We start from the raw sequence: 19,251 nt of genomic DNA, 5'->3' as shown, positions 1-19,251 counted from the left end.
AATGTTCAAACTGCCATACAACTGAGCTCATTTCACATGGTGCTGCTGCTGCTGCTAAGTCGCTTTAGTCATGTCCAACTCTGTGCAACCCCACAGATGGCAGTCCACCAGTCTCTCCCGTCCCTGGGATTCTCAAGGCAAGAACACTGGAGTGGGTTGCTATTTCCTTCTCCAATGCATGAAAGTGAAAAGTGTAAGTGAAGTCACTCAGTCGTGTCTGACTCTTAGCGACTCCATGGACTGTAGCCCACCAGGCTCCTCCATCCATGGGATTTTCCAGGCAAGAGTACTGGAGTGGAGTGCCATTGCCTTCTCACATGCTAGCAAGGTTATACTCAAAATCCTTCAAGCTAGACTTCAGCGATATGTAAACCAAGAAATTTCCAGACATATAAGCTGGATTTTAAAAAGGCAGAGGAACCAGAGATCAAATGGCTAACATTCATTAGATCATGGAGAAAGCAAGGTAATTCCAGAAAAACATCTGCTTCATCGACTATTCTAAAGCCTTTGACTGTATGCATCACAACAAATTATGGAAAATTCTTAAAAGAGATGGGAATACCTTTCTCCTGGGAAACCTGTATGCAGGTCAAGAAGCAACAGTTAAAACTGACATGGAACAACAGACTGGTTCAAAATTGGGAAAGGAGTACCACAAGGCTGTATACTGTCACCCTGCTTATTTAACTTACATGCAGAGTACATCATGCGAAATGCCAGGCTGGATGAATCACAAGCTGGAATCAAGATTGCTGGGAGAAATATCAACAACCTCATATATGCGGATGATACTACTCTAATGGCAGAAAGTGAGAGGAACTTAGGTTGTTTCCACATCTTGGCTATTGTGAATACTGCTGAGGTGAAGATAGGAGTCAGGTATCTCTTTAATATCCTGTTTTCATTTCCTTTGGATATATCTTATACTGCTATTTTACTTGATCAGTAACAGTCATAATTCTGCAAGCAGAATAAAAATGACATGTACCTAACTAGACACAGAGTCTCTCATTCATTAATATCACTTATGATTCAGTTTCACAGGCAACATATAATGAACACATAAAAATCATGATAAATAAGACTTGGTACAGCACACTGTTTCCTATGATCTCACCCACTGCACAAAACCAAAACATGGATCCTACCTGATATCTATCTCCACTGAGCTCATTGCATAATTCCACAGAATTTCAAATCAAACTGAGAAAACATTTACTACATAGTCACACACAGTTTCCCATACAAATCTTAATTAATCATTGGGGGTGGGAGGAGACAGGGACGACAGAGAATGAGATGGCTGGATGGCATCACCTACTGGATGGACATGAGTTTGAGTGAACTCCGGGAGTTGGTGATGGACAGGGAGGCCTGGCGTGCTGTGATTCATGGGGTCGCAAAGAGTCGGTCGGACACGACTGAGCAACTGAACTGAACTGAACTGAACAAGGTTTGTCAGCTTCTTAGAAAGTTAAATATAAACTTAATCTATTATCAGCATATTTTTTCTCTAGGTATTTCCCTAGGAGAAATGGAAACATGCCATCATTATCATAATATATAAAACCTGGAAATACACCAAACGCTGATAAAGAGAAAAATGAAAAAAAAAAACTGCCACATTTGCACATTGGAATGCTGTCTGGAAAAAAAAAGATGAACAGAACATTCATAAATCTTAAAGAACAGGATGAGCTAAAGGAAACAATTGGAATTGGAGAACTGACAGAACTAAATTAAGATGACACATATCAGAACCATGGCTGTCTCCTGTGAGACTGACTGGAAAAGGACACCAGGGAATTCAAGTTGAAGCAGTGATGATATAAAACACTCACGAGGGTGGGCATACACTCAATACACTGAGTGTCTGCTAAGTGCCGATCTGGGTGTTGGGGCGTTCTCAAGAGGCAAATCTGACAAAAACAACAAAATCCTTGGTCCTCTGGTTCACGACCTGGGGTCTCGCCGGTCTAAGTGAGGTTCTCGCCCGGGCCCTCTCCTGCCCGAAATCCCTTCGCACGGCTTCAGCCCTTCTTAGCCTTGCCTCCCTCTCCAGGGATTCCCTATTCCCTCCTCGGCCTTCTCAGCCGGGTTCCCGAGTCCCCTCTGCCAGAGCCAGGTTTTTTTCGTTTGCTTCCTCTGCCCGCCCCGAGTTTCCGGTTCCCTTTACTGCCCTCCCCGGCCCAGGTTTGCAATTATTTCCTCGGCTTGGGATTTCCTTCCTTCCACGACCTCGCCTAGCTAACAGAAGCATCACCTGGCTCTTCGGCGTCTGAAAGGACCACCAGCTGCAACTCCTCGCCATTGGTGAGCGATCAGCACACCCTGAAATTCCCTGGAGTTGCGAGGCTCGCAGGGGCCTCAGCTGCTGGTGGGCTTCACGCTCTGCTCGGAGGGCTGGACGTTTTCTGTGTTGGACTACGTTTCCCACAGCTCCCAGAGCCTCGAATGAACTTCGACCTTTGGCTCCCCTTCTTGTGTCGTGATGGTTATTGGGTTATGCCTGGTGAGTTCAGGTGAGCCTGGTCAGGCTGCAGGAGGGACTGGCGGTGATCTGGGAGGATGGGGTCAAGCTCGCGGAGGACGGATGGGGCGTGTGGAACCAGGAGCCTGTGTCTGTGTGAGGGGCGGACGACCAAGGTTGCGGGTGATATTGTTCGTGACGGCGTCTTTGTGGAGTGTTTTCGCTTGCGCGTGTGTGAGAGCCAGCGAGCCAGTGAGACCTAGAGTGTTTGTTGGGGACCTGGGGTGGCGCGACTGGTATGTGATTGGGTTCGTGGCACTGTCCGTGGGGGCGGAGCCTACTGTGTGACCGTGGTTCACATCACCAAAGCAACAAGGGTATGTGACTGACATTGTGACCACGTGGTCCAGTACCATCTCTTGTGACTGTCAAGAAAATGGAGTTTGTTTTTTCAATTAGCTTGTTGAAATTTTGAGGTTTTTTTCAGTGCACTAGGAGTGTGTGAATTTTTTTTTACACGTGTGTGTGTGTGTAAGCTGTATCAGCACGTCCGAGTACCCAGCCTAATGCTTAACACAGAGAGGACATCGGTGAAATGAATGTTGCCCACCCAGGGTATAATTGTAGGTTCCATGATTTCTTGGACTGTGTTTCTCTGGATTCTCTTCTGTCCTCACACCATATAGCTAATTGGATCTAGCTGTGATGAAAAGTTCACTAGAGTGAAAGTCATGAATTTCATTCTTATAATGAAAGTTCCCAATAGAAAATTATGTCCGAAACCATGGGATTAGAATTTAGGCTTGCATCTGTTTTCAACACAGGTTTCCTGGAAGACTTGAAGGGGGAGAGGGACACAGGTGTAGCATCCCTTCCTAGGTTAAACTCCCTTGGATGCATTATGGAGGCCATTTACACGTTTCAGAACCACAATATTGCCTGTCCTGTGCCCTCCAGAAACTGCTGTGAACTTAGATTCCAGCTTTGGGCATAAGTGGTGCTTACCTTTTTCTCTGATACTGGCAAAAGTCAGCAGTATTCTAATTTCCCATTTCCATCTGCTTGTATTTGTGGTGGGTGATGGGTCATGTCTGTTGGTGGACAATGTTCAGCACAACTTTTAGCCAGTCTAGAGTTTCACAAGTCCTTCTTCTTGGCCCTGTAGTTCTGCAATTTCTGAGGTGGAGAGCATTGCTACTTATTTAATGGCCCATACAAGGTCAGCTCATGTTTGCTTTTTGTTGTCATACATTTTTGTTTTACAGAATATTGCTTTCCTTCTCCTAAGTTTCCCTAATTGTGACTTATCCACTTTCCTGGTTCTAGGCCTTCCCTTCCCAATTAATAACAGGGCCAGAGAGATGGACGCCTTATCTTTTTCCAAGCACCCTTTACATTTCCAGTTAATATTCCCATACCCACTGAGTAAATCATTCAGTAATCCCGTGTGCTCTTCTTTCGAAAGGAAGGCACAAAAATAGAACTTGTGGAGGATAAATGAAGGGCTTATTTTAGAATGTGATTTGTTAAGGAAGAGATCTGTGGCTAGGTATAAGAACATAGCAGATACCTTTGATTTCCAAATAAAGCAAGTAGGAAGTGGTTTGACTTCAACCAGTAAGTGAAAAAGTTGACTTTGACATTTAGAAGTGGGTATATGATTGGAGTTTTGTGAAGAGAGGTATATGTGTACAAGGGCAGGGAGTTTTTCCAGAAAATCCATGGGGAGTGTTGAGTGGTGATAACCAAGTCTTGTTTGAGATTTGGCAGTAGACTTAGTTTCAGACCATATATCAGTGTAGACTGTGATAGGCAGTGTGGTATAGTGGAATTTGAGTCTAAAGCAACACTAGTGGAAATATAACAAAAGCCACTTATGTAATTTTATAATTTCTATTGAACACATTTTAAAAAGTAGGAGGAAACAGTTGAAATTAATTGTGATAATGCATCTTATTTGAACCAATATATCTAAAATATTATTTCAACATAAGATGACATAAATAAATTGAAGTATTTTACATTCATAGCTTCCTGTTAAGTTTTCAAAATCTGGTGCATATTTTATTGTTACAGCACTTCTCAATTTGGATACTAAATTTTCAGCGATTAAGGTGAAGTATGCATGCATGCATGCTAAGTTGCTTCAGTCGTGTCTGACTCTTTGGGACCATGTGGACCATAGCCCGCCAGGCTTCTCTGTCCATGGGATTCTCCAGGCAAGAATACTGGAGTGGGTTGCCATGCCCTCCTCCAGAGGATTTTCCCAACCCAGGGATCAAGCCCACGTCTCCTGGGTCTCCTGCACTGGCAGGTGAGTTCTTCACCAGTAATGCCACATGGGAAGCCCAAGGTGAAATATACTCACATCAAAACAATAAAATTGTGTTTAAATGAAAAACATTTTATATTCCTTTTCTATTTTAATTAAAACTAAATTTAAAATTCTGTTGCTTGTTCAAACTCACCATATTTCAAGGAGGTCAATAGTTATTCAGTTCAGTCGCTCAGTCATGTCCGACTCTGCGACCCCATGAACCACAGCTCGCCAGGCCTCCCTGTCCATCACCAACTCCCGGAGTCTACCCAAACCCATGTCCATTAAGTCGGTGATGCCATCCAACCATCTCATCCTCTGTCGTCCCTTTCTCCTGCCCTCAATCTCTCCCAGCATCAGGGTCTTTTCCAACGAGTCAGCTCTTCACATCAGGTGGCCAAAGTATTGAAGTTTCAGCTTCAACATCAGTCTTTCCAATGAACACTCAGGACTGATTTCCTTTAGGATGGACTGGTTGGATCTCCTTGCAGTCTAAGGGACTCTCAAGAGTCTTCTCCAACACCACAGTTCAAAAGCACTCAGCTTTCTTTATAGTCCAACTCTCACATCCATACATGACCACTGGAAAAACCATAGCCTTGACTACACAGACCTTTGTTGACAAAATAATGTCTCTGCTTTTTAATATGCTGTCTAGGTTGGTCATAAATTTCTTTCTAAGGAGATAATTATTAGGCTATTTTGTAATTTCTTGTTATAAAATGTTCATAATAATCACATCAGTGCCTTATGGATTTTATGAAGATTGAATACATTAATCTGGGCATAGCCCTGGAGCACTTACTAAATACCTTGTACTTAATTAAATTCTCAAGAAAAAAAAGTTGCTATTATGTGGAGATGCTAAATATTCCTCATAAATTTCTTAACTAAAGAGTAATGAAAATATAAAGTTAATTTTAATGAAGACTTAAAGGAATTTTTAACAGCCAGATTTGTGCAAATATCCATAATAGAAATTCTTAAGGCCATGTAATTCCATTTTAGTACTCATAAAGGACCACAAATCTGTTCAAATTATGTTCAAAATTATTCTATATAGTTCCTAACTTTTTTTTTTTGGTATGTTTGGTTTTGTTTGCAGAATATCTGTAACTTCATGGATTTATATAATTGTATATAATCTTAAAAACTAAGTTCATCACATTACATAAATGTGATATAATACCATGCAGATAAGACAAACTTTTTACATAGGAAAAAGAACACTCCTGATTGTTAATATTGTATATGAATCTGTTTTACTAAGATTGCATTTATAATCAATCTTATATATGTAAAATTATATGAGTTTTTTAATAATAAAGTTAAAAAATTAAGCCATGTATAATAAGTATATCCCTGCAGAAGGGAATGGCAACCCACGCCAGTATTCTTGCCTGGAGAGTTCCATGAACAGAGAAGCCTAGCAGGCTACAGTCCACGGGGTTACAAACAGTCAGACACGACTGAGCACACAGCACAATAAGCACATATACTGGACCAAATACATTTCTGCCTCTTTTACACACATTTCCTTATTTAGTCTAAAAATGCTACTACCATCTTTAATTTTGTTAATTCAAGTATGTGTATAGTGAATGTATCCTATATTGCATTGGTGTGATAAAACCAAAGGATGTTCACAAGTTTGTAGTAGTAATTTATTTCAGTCACAAATTTCCTTCATGTTCCCACCCATTTTGAAGATTTTTTTTGCTCATTATGTTCCCAAACAAAAGGAAAGCTTATCTCCAACTCTGTCAAATCTTTTAGTTAGAAATAGCTCTTTTATGTATGTCTGATGGTGGAATTGATGCAAGTTGTAAAATATTCAATTTTTAAGGAACTTCTAAGTCAATAATTACCTGCAATCCCACCATCTAGAAATAATCATTGTTAATAACATACATTCTTCCAAAAATTTTCTCTCTAGATATGTGGGGCTTTTTAAATTTTTTTGGAGACATCATTAATATATAATGTTATATTAGTTTCAAGTGAACAACATGATTCAATGTTTGTATATATTTCAAAAAGGCCACAATAAATCTGTTTCAACATTCATCACTATACAAAGTTACAAGTAGTTTTTTCATTGTAATAAAAATTAGATTCAGCAACTTTTTAATTCTCTTAGCAACTTTCAAATATACAATACAGTATTATTAACTATAGTCATCATGGTGACTATTCATCCCCATGATTTATTTAGAATTAAAAGTCTACTTTTTGACCACCTTTACCCATTTGCCCACCCTCTCACCCCCCATCTCTAGCAGGCACCAATCTCTTTTCAGTGTCTAGGAGTTTGTCTTTTGGCTTTTTATAATTCATATATTAGTAAGATCATACAGTATTTGTCTTGCTCTTACTTATAGTGTCTTCAGGGTTCATCCATGTTTTCACAAATGGCAAGATTTTATTTTTTATGGCTGAATAATATTCCATTTGTGTGTGGGATGTGTGTGACATTTTCTTTACTCATCCATCCATCCATGGACAGTTACATTGTTTTCATTACTTGCTATTATAAATAAATAATGTTGCATGAACTTGAGGGTACCTAATGGCAGAAAGTGAAGAGGAACTCAAAGGCCTCTTGATGAAAGTGAAAGAGGAGAGTGAAAAGGTTGGCTTGAAGCTCAACATTCAGAAAACAAAGATCATGGCATCTGGTCCCATCACTTCACGGGAAATAGATGGGGAAACAGTGGAAACAGTGTCAGGCTTTATTTTTTTGGGCTCCAAAATCACTGCGGATGCTGATTGCAGCCATGAAATTAAAAGACGCTTACTCCTTGGAAGGAAAGTTATGACCAGCCTAGATAGCATATTAAAAAGCAGAGACATTACTTTGCCAACCAAGGTCCGTCTAGTCAAGGCTATGGTTTTTCCGGGAGTTGGTGATGGACAGGCAGGCCTGGCGTGCTGTGGTTCATGGGGTCGCAAAGAGTCAGACACGACTGAGTGACTGAACTGAACTGAACTGAAATCTTTTTGAGTCAGTGTTTTAACTTCCTTAAGAAAAATACTCAGAAGTGCAATTGCAGAATCATATGGTATTTGTTTTTAATTTTTTAAAGGACCCTCCATTCTGTTTTCCACAGTGGCCTCACCAATTAACATTCCCATGAACAGTACACAAGAATTCCCTTTCTCTCTGTCCTCACCAGCATTTGTTACCTCTTGTCTTTTTGATAATCACCATTCTGAAGGTTGACATGAGGTTTCATTGTGGTTTTGATTTACATTTCCCTGATTAATGATGTTGAGCACCTTTTCAGGTACATGTTCGGAATCTGTTTTCCTTGGAAAAATGTCTATTCAGACCCTTTGCCCATTTTTTAAATTGAAGGTTTTTCCTATTGAGTTGTATGAGTTCTTTATGTGTTTTGGATATCAACCCCTTATCAGTAATTTGATTTGAAAATATTTTCGTTTAGTAGGTTGCCTTTTCATTTTGTTGATGGTTTTCTTTGGGGCACAAAATTTTTTAGTTTAATGTGGTCCCACTCGTTTATTTTTGTTTTTGTTGCTTTTTTCATGCTATATCCAAAAAGAATCACAGCCAAGACTGATGCCAAGTTGTTTACCCACGATATTGCCTTCTGAGAGTTTTATGGTTTCAGGTTTTATGTTCAAGTCTTTAATCCATTTTGATTATGTATGGTGCAAAATAGTGATCTAGCTTCATGCTTTTCCATATGAATGTCCCTTTCCCCAATACCATCTGTTGAAGAGCCTGTCCTTACTACATTGTATATTTTTGGCTCCTGTGTCATAAATAGACTGTAAGTATAATACTTGGGTTTATTTTCTGAGCTCTTTATTCCATTGGTCTGTGTGTAATGGCCTTTTTTTTTTTTAATAACGTACTGTATTGATTACTATAGCTTTGGAATGTACTTTGGAATCCAGCTCTTTTTTTAATTCTTAAAATCAATGAGCCCAGGATAGCTTAATTTTTCTGAGTGCTCATTATAAGTCTATAGAAATGCAACTGATTTTTGGTGTATGGATTTTGTATCCTGAAACTTCACTAAATTTATTACTTCTAAGTTTTTTGATGGAATCTTCAGGGTCTTCCTGTATATACTATCATTTCCTCTGCAAATAGTGACAGTTTTACTTCTTTTCTCATTTGTATACCTTTTATTTCTTTCTTCCTTTTTAAAAAAATGTAATTGCTGTGGCTAAGACTTCTAATTCTGTGTTGAATAAAAGTGGCAAGAGTGGGCGTCTTTGTCTTGTTCCTGATCTTGGAGGAAAAGCTTTCAACTTTTCACCATTAGGTATGATATTTGCTATGAACTTGTTATTATGCTGAAGTATGTTCCCTCTATATCCACTTTGGTGAGTTTTTATCATAAATGGATGTTTAATTTTGTCAGATATTTTTATGAGTCTATACAGATGATTATATGAGTTTTAGCCCTCATTTTGTTAATATGTTGTATCATATTGTTTGGGGGATGGTGAAACATTCTTGCATCCATGGAATAAATCCCACTTGATAATGGTATATGATTATTTTAATGTATTGTTGAGTTCAGTTGGCTAATATTTGTTGAGGAATTTTAAACCTGTCACATAAATCAGTTAAGGAGAAGAAATATGTATGTGTACTGTCTTTTATAATTACATAATTACCTATACTAGTGCTCTTTGTTTTTTTCACATGAATACGTATTACTGCCTGGGACTTACTTTTAACCTGAAGAACTCCCTTGAGTATTTCTTTAAGACAGGACTGCTAACATTTAATTAATTCCCTCAGTTTTTCTTTATCTGGTAATGTCTTTATTTCATCTTCACATTTGAAAAATAGCTCTTGTTTGAAAGTTTTTTTTTTAGCACTTTGTATATATTATCCCATTGCCTTCTGGTCTCCATTGTTTCTGTGCAATGTCATCAAATAAACTTATTAGGGATTCACTTTTAAGTGACAACTAACGTCAAGGCTGTATATTGTCACCTTGCTTATTTAACTTATATGCAGAGTACATCATGAGGAACACTGGGCTGGAAGAAGCACAAGCTGGAATCAAGATTGCTGGGAGAAATATCAATAACCTCAGATATGCAGATGACACCACCCTTATGGCAGAAAGTGAAGAGGAACTCAAAAGCCTCTTGATAAAAGTGAAAGAGGAGAGTGAAAAGGTTGGCTTGAAGCTCAACATTCAGAAAACAAAGATCATGGCATCTGGTCCCATCACTTCATGGGAAATAGATGGAAAAACGGTGGAAACAGTGTCAGACTTTATTTTTGGGGGCTCCAAAATCACTGCAGATGCTGATTGCAGCCATGAAATTAAAAGACGCTTACTCCTTGGAAGGAAAGTTATGACCAACCTAGATAGTATATTAAAAAGCAGAGACATTACTTTGCCAACAAAGGTCCGTCTATTCAAGGCTATAGTTTTTCCAGTGGTCATGTATGGATGTGAGAGTTGGACTAAGAAAGCTGATCGCCGAAGAACTGATGCTTTTAAACTGTGGTGCTGGAGAAGACTCTTGAGAGTCCCTTGGACTGCAAGGAGATCCAACCAGTCCATTCTAAAGGAGATCAATCCTGAGTGTTCATTGGAAGGACTGATGCTAAAGCTGAAACTACAATACTTTGGCCACCTCATGCGACGAGTTGTGGAAAAGATTCTGATGCTGGGAAAGGTTGGGGGCGGGAGGAGAAGGGGATGACAGAGAATGAGATGGCTGGATGGCATCGCCGACTCTATGGACATGAGTTTGAGTGAACTCCGGGAGTTGGTGATGGACAGGGAGGCCTGGCGTGCTGTGATTCATGGGGTCGCAAAGAGTTGGACACGACTGAGCGACTCAACTGAACTGAACTGAATTTTCCTTTCTGCTTTCCAGATTCTCTCATATTTAACCATTTTTACCATGATTTGTCTGTTTGTAGACCTCTATGAATTTATTCTATTTGGTGTTCATCAAGCTTTCTGGATATATAAATATTTTTCAATTAATTTAGGAACTTTTCATCCATTATTTACTTGAATACGTTAAAATGCTCTTTTCTGTTACATCTATTACCAGTGTGTGCTTAATTGTTTCCAACATTTCTCTGAAGCTCTTTTCATTTTTCTCGTTTTTATGTTGTTCTTCTTCAGGTTGCATGTCTATGGAGATACCTTTAAGTTTGCTAATACTTTTTTTCTGTCCACTTCATATCTACTGTTGAGACACTCTAGTGAAATTTACATTTTGGTATACTTTTCAACTTCAGAATTTATTCAGAATTTACATGTGGTGATACTCAGTTCAGTTCAGTTCAGTCGCTCAGTCATGGACTGCAGCACACCAGACTTCCCTGTCCATCACCAACTCCCTGGTGATATTAAATAACTTCTGTCTCTTCACAGATTATTTGTATGACATTATGACCATACCTTCATTTACTTGAAGCATGTTGATTGTTTATTTGAACATATTTATAGTTGTTACTTTATAGTTGTTCAATCTAGTTGTTTTCACAGGCAGTTTCTATTGTTGGTTTTGGTTTTGGTTTATGGGTTATATTTTCCTGTCTCTTGTTTATGGAAAGTTGACATTTTTAGATAGTTGTTTCAATTGTGATACTTTTGTCTCTTTCCCTTCCCCAGGCTTGTTATTGTTATTTATATTTGTTTAGTAACTGGCTAGACTAATTAAGTGAAACCTATCTCCCCTACAGTATAAATCTCTAATATTGCTCCTTGGGGTATAGACTTGACTATTACCGCAGTCACCCTTGGATGACAGTGGTTTTGACAAGGCTCTTTGAATGTCTCTTTACCTGACTACACCAAGCTGTTAGTGTGACTGATGGCACTATTATTTTCAGTAATGCCCTGGGGATACACTGCTCGACAGACTAAGGAAATCAAGTCAGTGTTTGAGATTTGTTCTGACAATAGAAAGGGCTCCCCAAATATCTTTCTCTGATCCCTATTGACAAACTAGCCTGCTTACAGTTTAACATTTATCTCCAATTAATTTTTTTCCAATGAATTTTTCAATCTTTATAGACTTTCACTAGCCCCAATAGCTTTTCACTAAAATTTCCACTGTTTTTGAGAATGTCCTTACACTTGAACTTCTCCACACTCCATTGCAAATGGAGAGGGATATGGAGGGGGTTGCTCAGTAGTCTTAGGTCTCAGCTTCCCTCTCTTGGCATGGAACTCCTACCCCATAAGCCAAGGCAAAGACAATTGGAACCCCAGTATTCTCAGCAGTGCCACACCCAAGGTAAAGCCTACAGTTCTTACGTGGCTGCTAGGCAGTTGCATTGCTTAGCTGCATTTGCCTAAGCAAAGGTAGCTGGAGTCAAATGAGAAATGCTGATGTTCTACTCTTCCCAGGAAGACAGTTATCTGACTGGGAGCAGGGATTGAGGAGTGAGGAAGTTTGTGTCCTTAGTTGTACTAGTTTGGAATAGAATCTTTTTCTCACTAGGATGGAGGGATAAGAAAGGGTGCAGATTAAGTTCAGATTCTACAGACTTTTACCGTTCTTAGTAAGTTTTACTAGATTTTCTTGAACAAATGTTTCTTCATTTGCTCTGTTTTTATATATAATTTTCACCAGTTTCAATGGGGACAATCTCCATAGAACTCTTCATGCTGTCATACCAGAAGTGGAATTCCTCGATCAGTTCTTTACAGTTCTAACCATGGACCATGTAAGTTGCTATTTCTCTCCTTTGTGAACATTTCATTTATCTGAATCTTCTAAGAAAACAGCTTTAAGAGCCTACCCCCCACATCCTCATGAAAATCCCCATTTTCACTTTCTAGTGAGAGTTGGAGTCAAATAGCACACTGTATCTTCTATGTGCCTATCTCTTTTCCAAATAATGTTCAGTATTCCTATGTGTAGATTTTTTGTTCAGAGCAGTTATAGGGTAGAAATGGAATCCCCAGAGGGAGGCATTTACCATCATTTTACATACTCTTGAGAAAAAAAGCAAATGGATCCATTTAATGACATATGAGCAAACTCTACTTCTGAACAGACCTGATTTTCCAGGTAGATTGGATTTGATGTTGACAAATGGCAACTCACTCCAGTACTCTTGCCTGGAAAATCCCATGGGAGGAGCCTGGTAGGCTGCAGTCCATGGAGTCTCAAATCGTCAGACACAACTGAGTGACTTCACTTCTTCAGTCTCAGACATAAACAGTAGATTATTATTGATTTCAGAATTGGAGAAGACCTTATCTAACCTATGTCTAAATATAATTAAGGCAGATATATTTTCACCAAACACACTACTCTGCAGTCACTAAAAAGCACTTAATAAATAATTTCTCATTAGAAGTTATAATTCTTATATAATGTGAAATGGTGATTAACAGTGATGAACTTGGGGTTGTAAGAAATTTTAAAATAGTGTTCATACCTATTTTCTAAGCTAGATATTTTTCCTGTACCAAGGAACAAGGATGTAGAAATTCATTATCATTGGTAATTCATGCCACAGGCATGTGTGACATACAATGTTCATTGACAATGTTGTGTTAATTTCTGCTATACAGCAAAGTGATTCAGTTATACAAATATATATTCTTTTTCATATTCTTTTCATTATGGTTTATTACAGGATAGTGAATAGTTCCCTGTGCTATACAGTAGGCTCTTGTTGTTTATCCATTCTATATATAATAGTTTAATTCAATTCTTTTTTATCTTTTAGTCAAAAATGTTTCCTTCAATTTTACATGTAATATGTGGTTTCTTGTTTTAGGAATTGGTGACATTCAGAGATGTGGTCATCAGCTTCTCTCAGGAGGAGTGGGAATATCTGGATTCTGCTCAGAGGGACTTATATTGGGATGTGATGACGGAAGATTACAGCAACTTGGTCTCACTGGGTAAATTTGGCTGTTCACATAATTTAGAATATGTTCTATAGACCATCAGTTGACATTCAGTTAACTCAATGCTATTTTTTAAGACACTAGATGAATTTCTTCTCCAAGTTTCCAAATGCATGGATTGAACATGGTTTTGGAGATGACACCTCCTTTTAGAACCTTCATCATTCTTCATATAATTTGTATGAATTCCCTTCTTAGTTTCTTCATATAATTTCTGCCTTCCTTGATACCCAGAGAGCTAAATCTGATTATGGGATACATAGAGTATATCCTTTAAGGTATCTATTGTATTTTGTTTGAGCCCAGAATTGCTTTAAATTCTTTATATTATTTCCTTACCTACCTCTAGGAGAACAGCTAAAATACTGTCTTGATTTGATATGATTATCAAAAGAATATGTGTAATTTATGTTGTTAGATTGGCAAACAGAATTCATATTCATTGCCTGATAAAAGTATTGTCTTACACCTGCTATGAGGTTAAAAAACTCTGCATTTAACATTAAGTCAGAATTCCAGCAAGGACCTCTTAATGTTTTAGAAAGCTACTTGTTTTCCTCTCAACTCATGTAGCTCTTATCTTGTACCAGGCCCTGTTTTAAGCCCTTTTAATATACTGAGTTACCTAATTCTGCAACCCTATGACATAAATACTACTTGCATCATTTTCCTTTGAAGAGATTGCTAAGACAAATATTTAGGCTACCTCTCCAAGGTTACATGGCTAATTAGTGTCAGAAGCAGGTTTTATTATGTTACATTTGTTTCTTATAAGCAGGGTGTTCCATTTCTAAATGAGTTGTGACTACCTTATTGATGGAAAGGAAGTTGCTCTGGAGGGTTGTATGGGATGTGACAAGTAAACAGGGCCAGGAGAGTAAAGACTTGATAAAACAAGGAAAGTCATCACCAGAATAAAAAGCCTAGCCTGACCAAGAGGAGGCAAGTCCCTGTGATGTTTTGGGGAAACTCCATTCGACTGACCTCTTCTTTATGTGTCATTATGGATTTGTTGATTTTCATTAGTTTAGAATACTTTAGCCAATCACAGCCTTTGATTGTTGATACCTAGCTTTATAAATACTGAGGAATTCCTTATGGATTTTGTGTACCATTGACTTGATTCTTTATTCCTTGAATATATTATTGCTGTCTGAAGTTTTCCCAGGCTCACTCTATATCTTCCCTATCCCAGACCATACACCTGAATTGGTTAAAAGTGAGTTTTTCTGGTCTTCCACGTTTTATGTGTTTTGCTTCTTCTTTAAAAATTAATACTAGCTATAAATTTTATTTAGTTGATTACTTAACATATTTTAGTACACAAAGTATTTTTCCCCCCCTTTCGATTCTTACATTGTCAAAATGGTGGTCTCTTTCAGATAATTTTTGTGTCTTTTGTCATGACTCATTAATATTATAACATTCTTGCTTCTGTCACAACTGTCAAGGGCATATCTTCTACCTTCCCTGCTCCAGGTTATGGCTCAGATCTTTATTTTAGGAGCCCTGGCTCATTATCTGGCTTACTGCCACAACTTAGGCAATAGGCATGCTTATGGCTTTTTGTTTCATGGGAGGTTAGTCTTTGACAATTTTATCTCTTTCTAGCAAATTGTTCTTTTTTCCCCAACTTTTATGGCATCTAGGGTTTCCACTATTTATTTACCTACAAAGTAATTTATGTCAACATTTTCAAATTGACTTAGCAGAGGAATCTTATATCATTTTAAAAAATATCCTCTGTGATGGTTCTTTCCCTTGTTTGTCATTTACATTTTATATTTGTTAATTATATTCTTTATATGTTTCTAACTCATCACATTCTGATTCTATATTTATTCAGTTCTCCCCTCACCTTTTCTTTAGGTCACTTTGTTCTCTTCTATCTTCTTGAATGGGATGTATACATTGGTTATTTTCATTCTTTCATTTTTATTAATAGAAACATTTAAATCCTTTCTTTGTGACTAATGTTGTTTTATGGATTTTCAATATGTAATATTTTCAGTGCCACTATTCTCAGAAATTTCAATACATTTCCACAACAACCGAACAGTTGTTTGATAGAAACCTTCTTCATTTCTAAAAGGAAGTACTTTTAATTTACTGATACTGGCATTCATTTATGATTTTATTGTTGCAGTCAAATAAGATTTTTGCATTATTTCACCTTAATTATACATAACATAATTCAGTCACAGGAAATTATTTTTGTTCTTTATCACACAATGTGTATCAGTCACTTTGGATTTTCCTCAGGTTGTTCCCTCATTGATTGCCAATCTCCAGCTAGGTCCAACAGATTGTTACAAAGTTCCTTACACTATTTCCCACCTCCACCTCCCTTTTTTCCCACCTCCTACCTCTACTTTTAAATATCATTTCAGCCACAGCTTTACTCAGAACTGCATAAGCCTTAAAATATGGTATATACCTATTATAATATCTAAAGCACTGATATTTTGGGGAAAATATAGCAATGGTTCAGTTCAGTTCAGTTCAGTCGCTCAGTCGCGTCCGACTCTCCGTGACCCCATGAATCACAGCACGCCAGGCCTCCCTGTCCATCACCAAATCCTGGAGTTCACTCAAACTCATGTCCACAGAGTCGGTGATGGTTAGCTTTGAGTATAAGAAAATGGAGTATTTGGAAAGAGCATGAAGGAAAACATGTAAATATAAACTAGGATTTCAGTAGGACAGATGAATAATAGTGACAGTACTACTGAAGAGAAGTAAATAAAACATCATCTTTATTGACATATGGGATAAAGAAACTCATGAGTATGCATAGGAGGAAATTAATAGCAGTGATGGAGACAATATGTGTAAGTAGAGAGGCAATTAGAAAACAATCATTTATAAACACTATTATATATACATTTATCTTACTATATTAGAAATTTCATATGTATATAAATTTGTGTATATAAAATCACTGTAGTGTATTATGATATTTTTAAAAGCATGGAGGCATGCTATAATTATTGAACTATTCTTATAGTTACTTTGATAGTTGTATTCTCCAGTGATATATTTGTAATATTTGTTTTTATTCTTAGATTCCTTTCAATCAGTGATTTACTTTTCTTGTAACTGTCAACTACTATGACCTTGAGCCTTGATATTCAATGGCACATAAAATAATGATTTTGACTTTTTGAAGTTTAAGGAATAAGGAAATAAACAGTATGACAACAGAGAAAATTTCGGAATACAAAATTGAGAAAAAAATGGGTATGAGGGCAAGGAACTAGATATTGGAATAGAGATGGATATATGAACTTACTTAGAGTCATCTAGTAGTACCTCATTTCTGAGGGTACTAACTTTTAGACCTGGACAATGAAAAGGAGATGGTATATAAGGAGTCAGTTTCTGAGAAATGAAACATCTTGTGGGTATCTCTAAATGACAGGAAATGTGGTTTGATGTAGGAGTTGAAAAAAGATTAGGTAAAAGGGGATAATGGATTAAAGTACTGTCTTACAAGCAGAACCTTGTTATCCACGTTATCCTTGTTATCCCTTGTATTGGGATTGTATTATAAAAGAAAAATCTCAGAAAACTGTTAGAATGTATACATTATCAAATTTTCATCTGTATTCACAGTATCTCTACAAGATAGCCAATAACTAAATTCCACACTTGTAAATGTTGATTCAGTTTATCTGTGATTATGGATTAGTTCATGCACATCAGTGTTTGACAAGCTTACTAGGTGAAATCCAACACCAAAATTTCAGACCCACCGCCAATCCATATCTCTTATCACAAACTTCACATCCTTATGTTATGCTCCGATCCCTCTCTGAGCTCTCTTTATCTTTCTTCAAACTTTATAACAATATTTTAATCATTCATTTATGCTGTGAATTATTTTCAGTTTTTCTACTATGCATTTTATAACTTTTATTTTTGTGACACATGAAAAAAGAAATTTTTTGTTCCCCTTTCTTTCAGACTTGGAATCCAAGTACGACACAAAGACTTTATCTGTAGAGAAGGACATTCATGAAAAAAATAATTCTCAGTGGGAAGTAATAGAAAACAGTAAATTAGTTGGCCTTCAGAACTCCATTTTTAGAAATGATTGGCAAAGCAAAAGGAAGACTGAAGTACAAAGACCTGAAGTGGGATGTTTCAGTCAAATAAAAATCATCTCTGAAAAGGTGCCCAGTTACAAAAATCACAGATTTCTTACATTACATCAGAGATATCATGATAACAAGAAGTCCTTTGAATATAAGCAGTGTGGGAAGGTCCTTAGTTGTGAATTAAGTGTTGATGAATATGAGAAAATACATAGTGGTAAAAAAACCTCTGAATATAGTAAATATTGGGAAACCTTTGGAGTAGATGACCCCCATACCCTACAACTGAATACTCATACTGGTGTGAAACCTTGTAAATGTATGGAATGTGGGAATGTATTTAGTTTTTATGAAGACCTTATTGTACACCGTGGTGATCAGAAGTGCTATAAGTGTAAGGAATATGGAAGGACTTTTAGAAGAAATGAAGAAATCACTTCATTTCAAAGAATTCATGATTGTGAAAAACCCTATGAATGCACTTTCTGTGGGAAATCTTTTAGAGTGCATGCACAACTTACTAGACATCAGAAAATCCATACTGATGAGAAACCTCACAAATGTATGGAATGTGGCAAGGATTTTCGATTTCATTCACAGCTAACCGAACATCAGAGAATTCATACTGGTGAAAAACCTTATGCATGTAAACAATGTGGGAAGACTTTTGGAGTCTGCAGAGAACTTGCTCGACATCAAAGAATTCATACTGGTAAGAAACCCTATGAATGCAAGGCATGTGGAAAGGTCTTTAGAAACTGTTCATCCCTGACCAGACATCAGAGAATTCATACTGGCGAGAAACCATATAAATGTAAGGAATGTGGGAAAGCTTTTGGAGTAGGTAGTGAACTTACTCGACATCAGAGAATTCACAGTGGTCAGAAACCTTATGAATGTAAAGAGTGTGGAAAGTTCTTTAGACTTACTTCAGCTCTTATTCAACATCAAAGAATTCATAGTGGTGAGAAACCATATGAATGTAAGGTATGTGAGAAGGCTTTTAGACACAGTTCAGCCCTTACTGAACATCAGAGAATTCATACTGGAGAGAAACCTTATGAATGTAAAGCATGTGGGAAACACTTTAGACATAGTTCATCCTTTACAAAACATCAGAGAACTCACAATGATAAGAAACCCTATGAATGTAAGGAATGTGGTAATGCTTTTAGTATGGGCAGGCACCTTACTTGATACTGAACAAGTTATACTAGGGAGGAGTTTTTTGAATGAAAGACGTGTATAAAGCCTATTTGTTTCTGAGTTTCACTGAAAAAAACCTGTGTATTTATTGACAAGATTCACTCTCTTTTAAATCTGTTTTCAGAATTTATGGCCATTCTAGAAGCAGAGTTGTTCATTCACAAGTGATAAATACTTTCAGCTTTGTTCAATATTGCCAAATATTTCTCATAGTTATATCAATCAACATTCTGAATATCCATTCACATAGGATGGTCCCTGTTAATCCAT

General features: G+C 37.3%; 1 protein-coding gene across 2 annotated transcripts; it reads left to right on the top strand.

The window, feature by feature from the left end:
• The first annotated feature begins 2,197 nt into the window (after positions 1–2,197).
• Positions 2,198–18,972, top strand: ZNF529 (zinc finger protein 529). Of its 2 annotated transcripts, XM_088830871.1 has the most exons (5): positions 2,597–2,664; positions 3,639–3,692; positions 12,387–12,480; positions 13,546–13,672; positions 17,645–18,972. In XM_088830871.1, exons 1-5 carry the CDS (start codon positions 2,597–2,599, stop codon positions 18,970–18,972), a joined length of 1,671 nt encoding a protein of 556 aa, XP_088686997.1. The 2 variants fall into 2 exon arrangements, with proteins under 2 accessions (XP_088686996.1, XP_088686997.1); XM_088830870.1 differs by lacking the exons at positions 2,597–2,664; positions 3,639–3,692 and adding an exon at positions 2,198–2,525.
• Positions 18,973–19,251: the final 279 nt, after the last annotated feature.

This window comes from Moschus berezovskii, chromosome 22, assembly GCF_049115385.1.
Source record: "Moschus berezovskii isolate FMDL1 chromosome 22, NW_MosBer_1.0, whole genome shotgun sequence".
NCBI lineage: Eukaryota > Metazoa > Chordata > Mammalia > Artiodactyla > Moschidae > Moschus > Moschus berezovskii.
Note: the sequence above shows the minus strand (reverse complement) of the source record. Positions and strands in the feature narration are given on the sequence as shown.

Coding starts and splice junctions, on each gene's coding strand:
- ZNF529 (XM_088830871.1), top strand. CDS start 2,597: ATGGGGCGTGTGGAACCAGGAGCCTGTGTCTGTGTGAGGGGCGGACGA. Junction 2,665..3,638: donor CCAAGGTTGCGGGTGATATT/GTTCGTGACGGC, acceptor TTGGCCCTGTAG/TTCTGCAATTTCTGAGGTGG. Junction 12,481..13,545: donor CAGTTCTAACCATGGACCAT/GTAAGTTGCTAT, acceptor TTCTTGTTTTAG/GAATTGGTGACATTCAGAGA.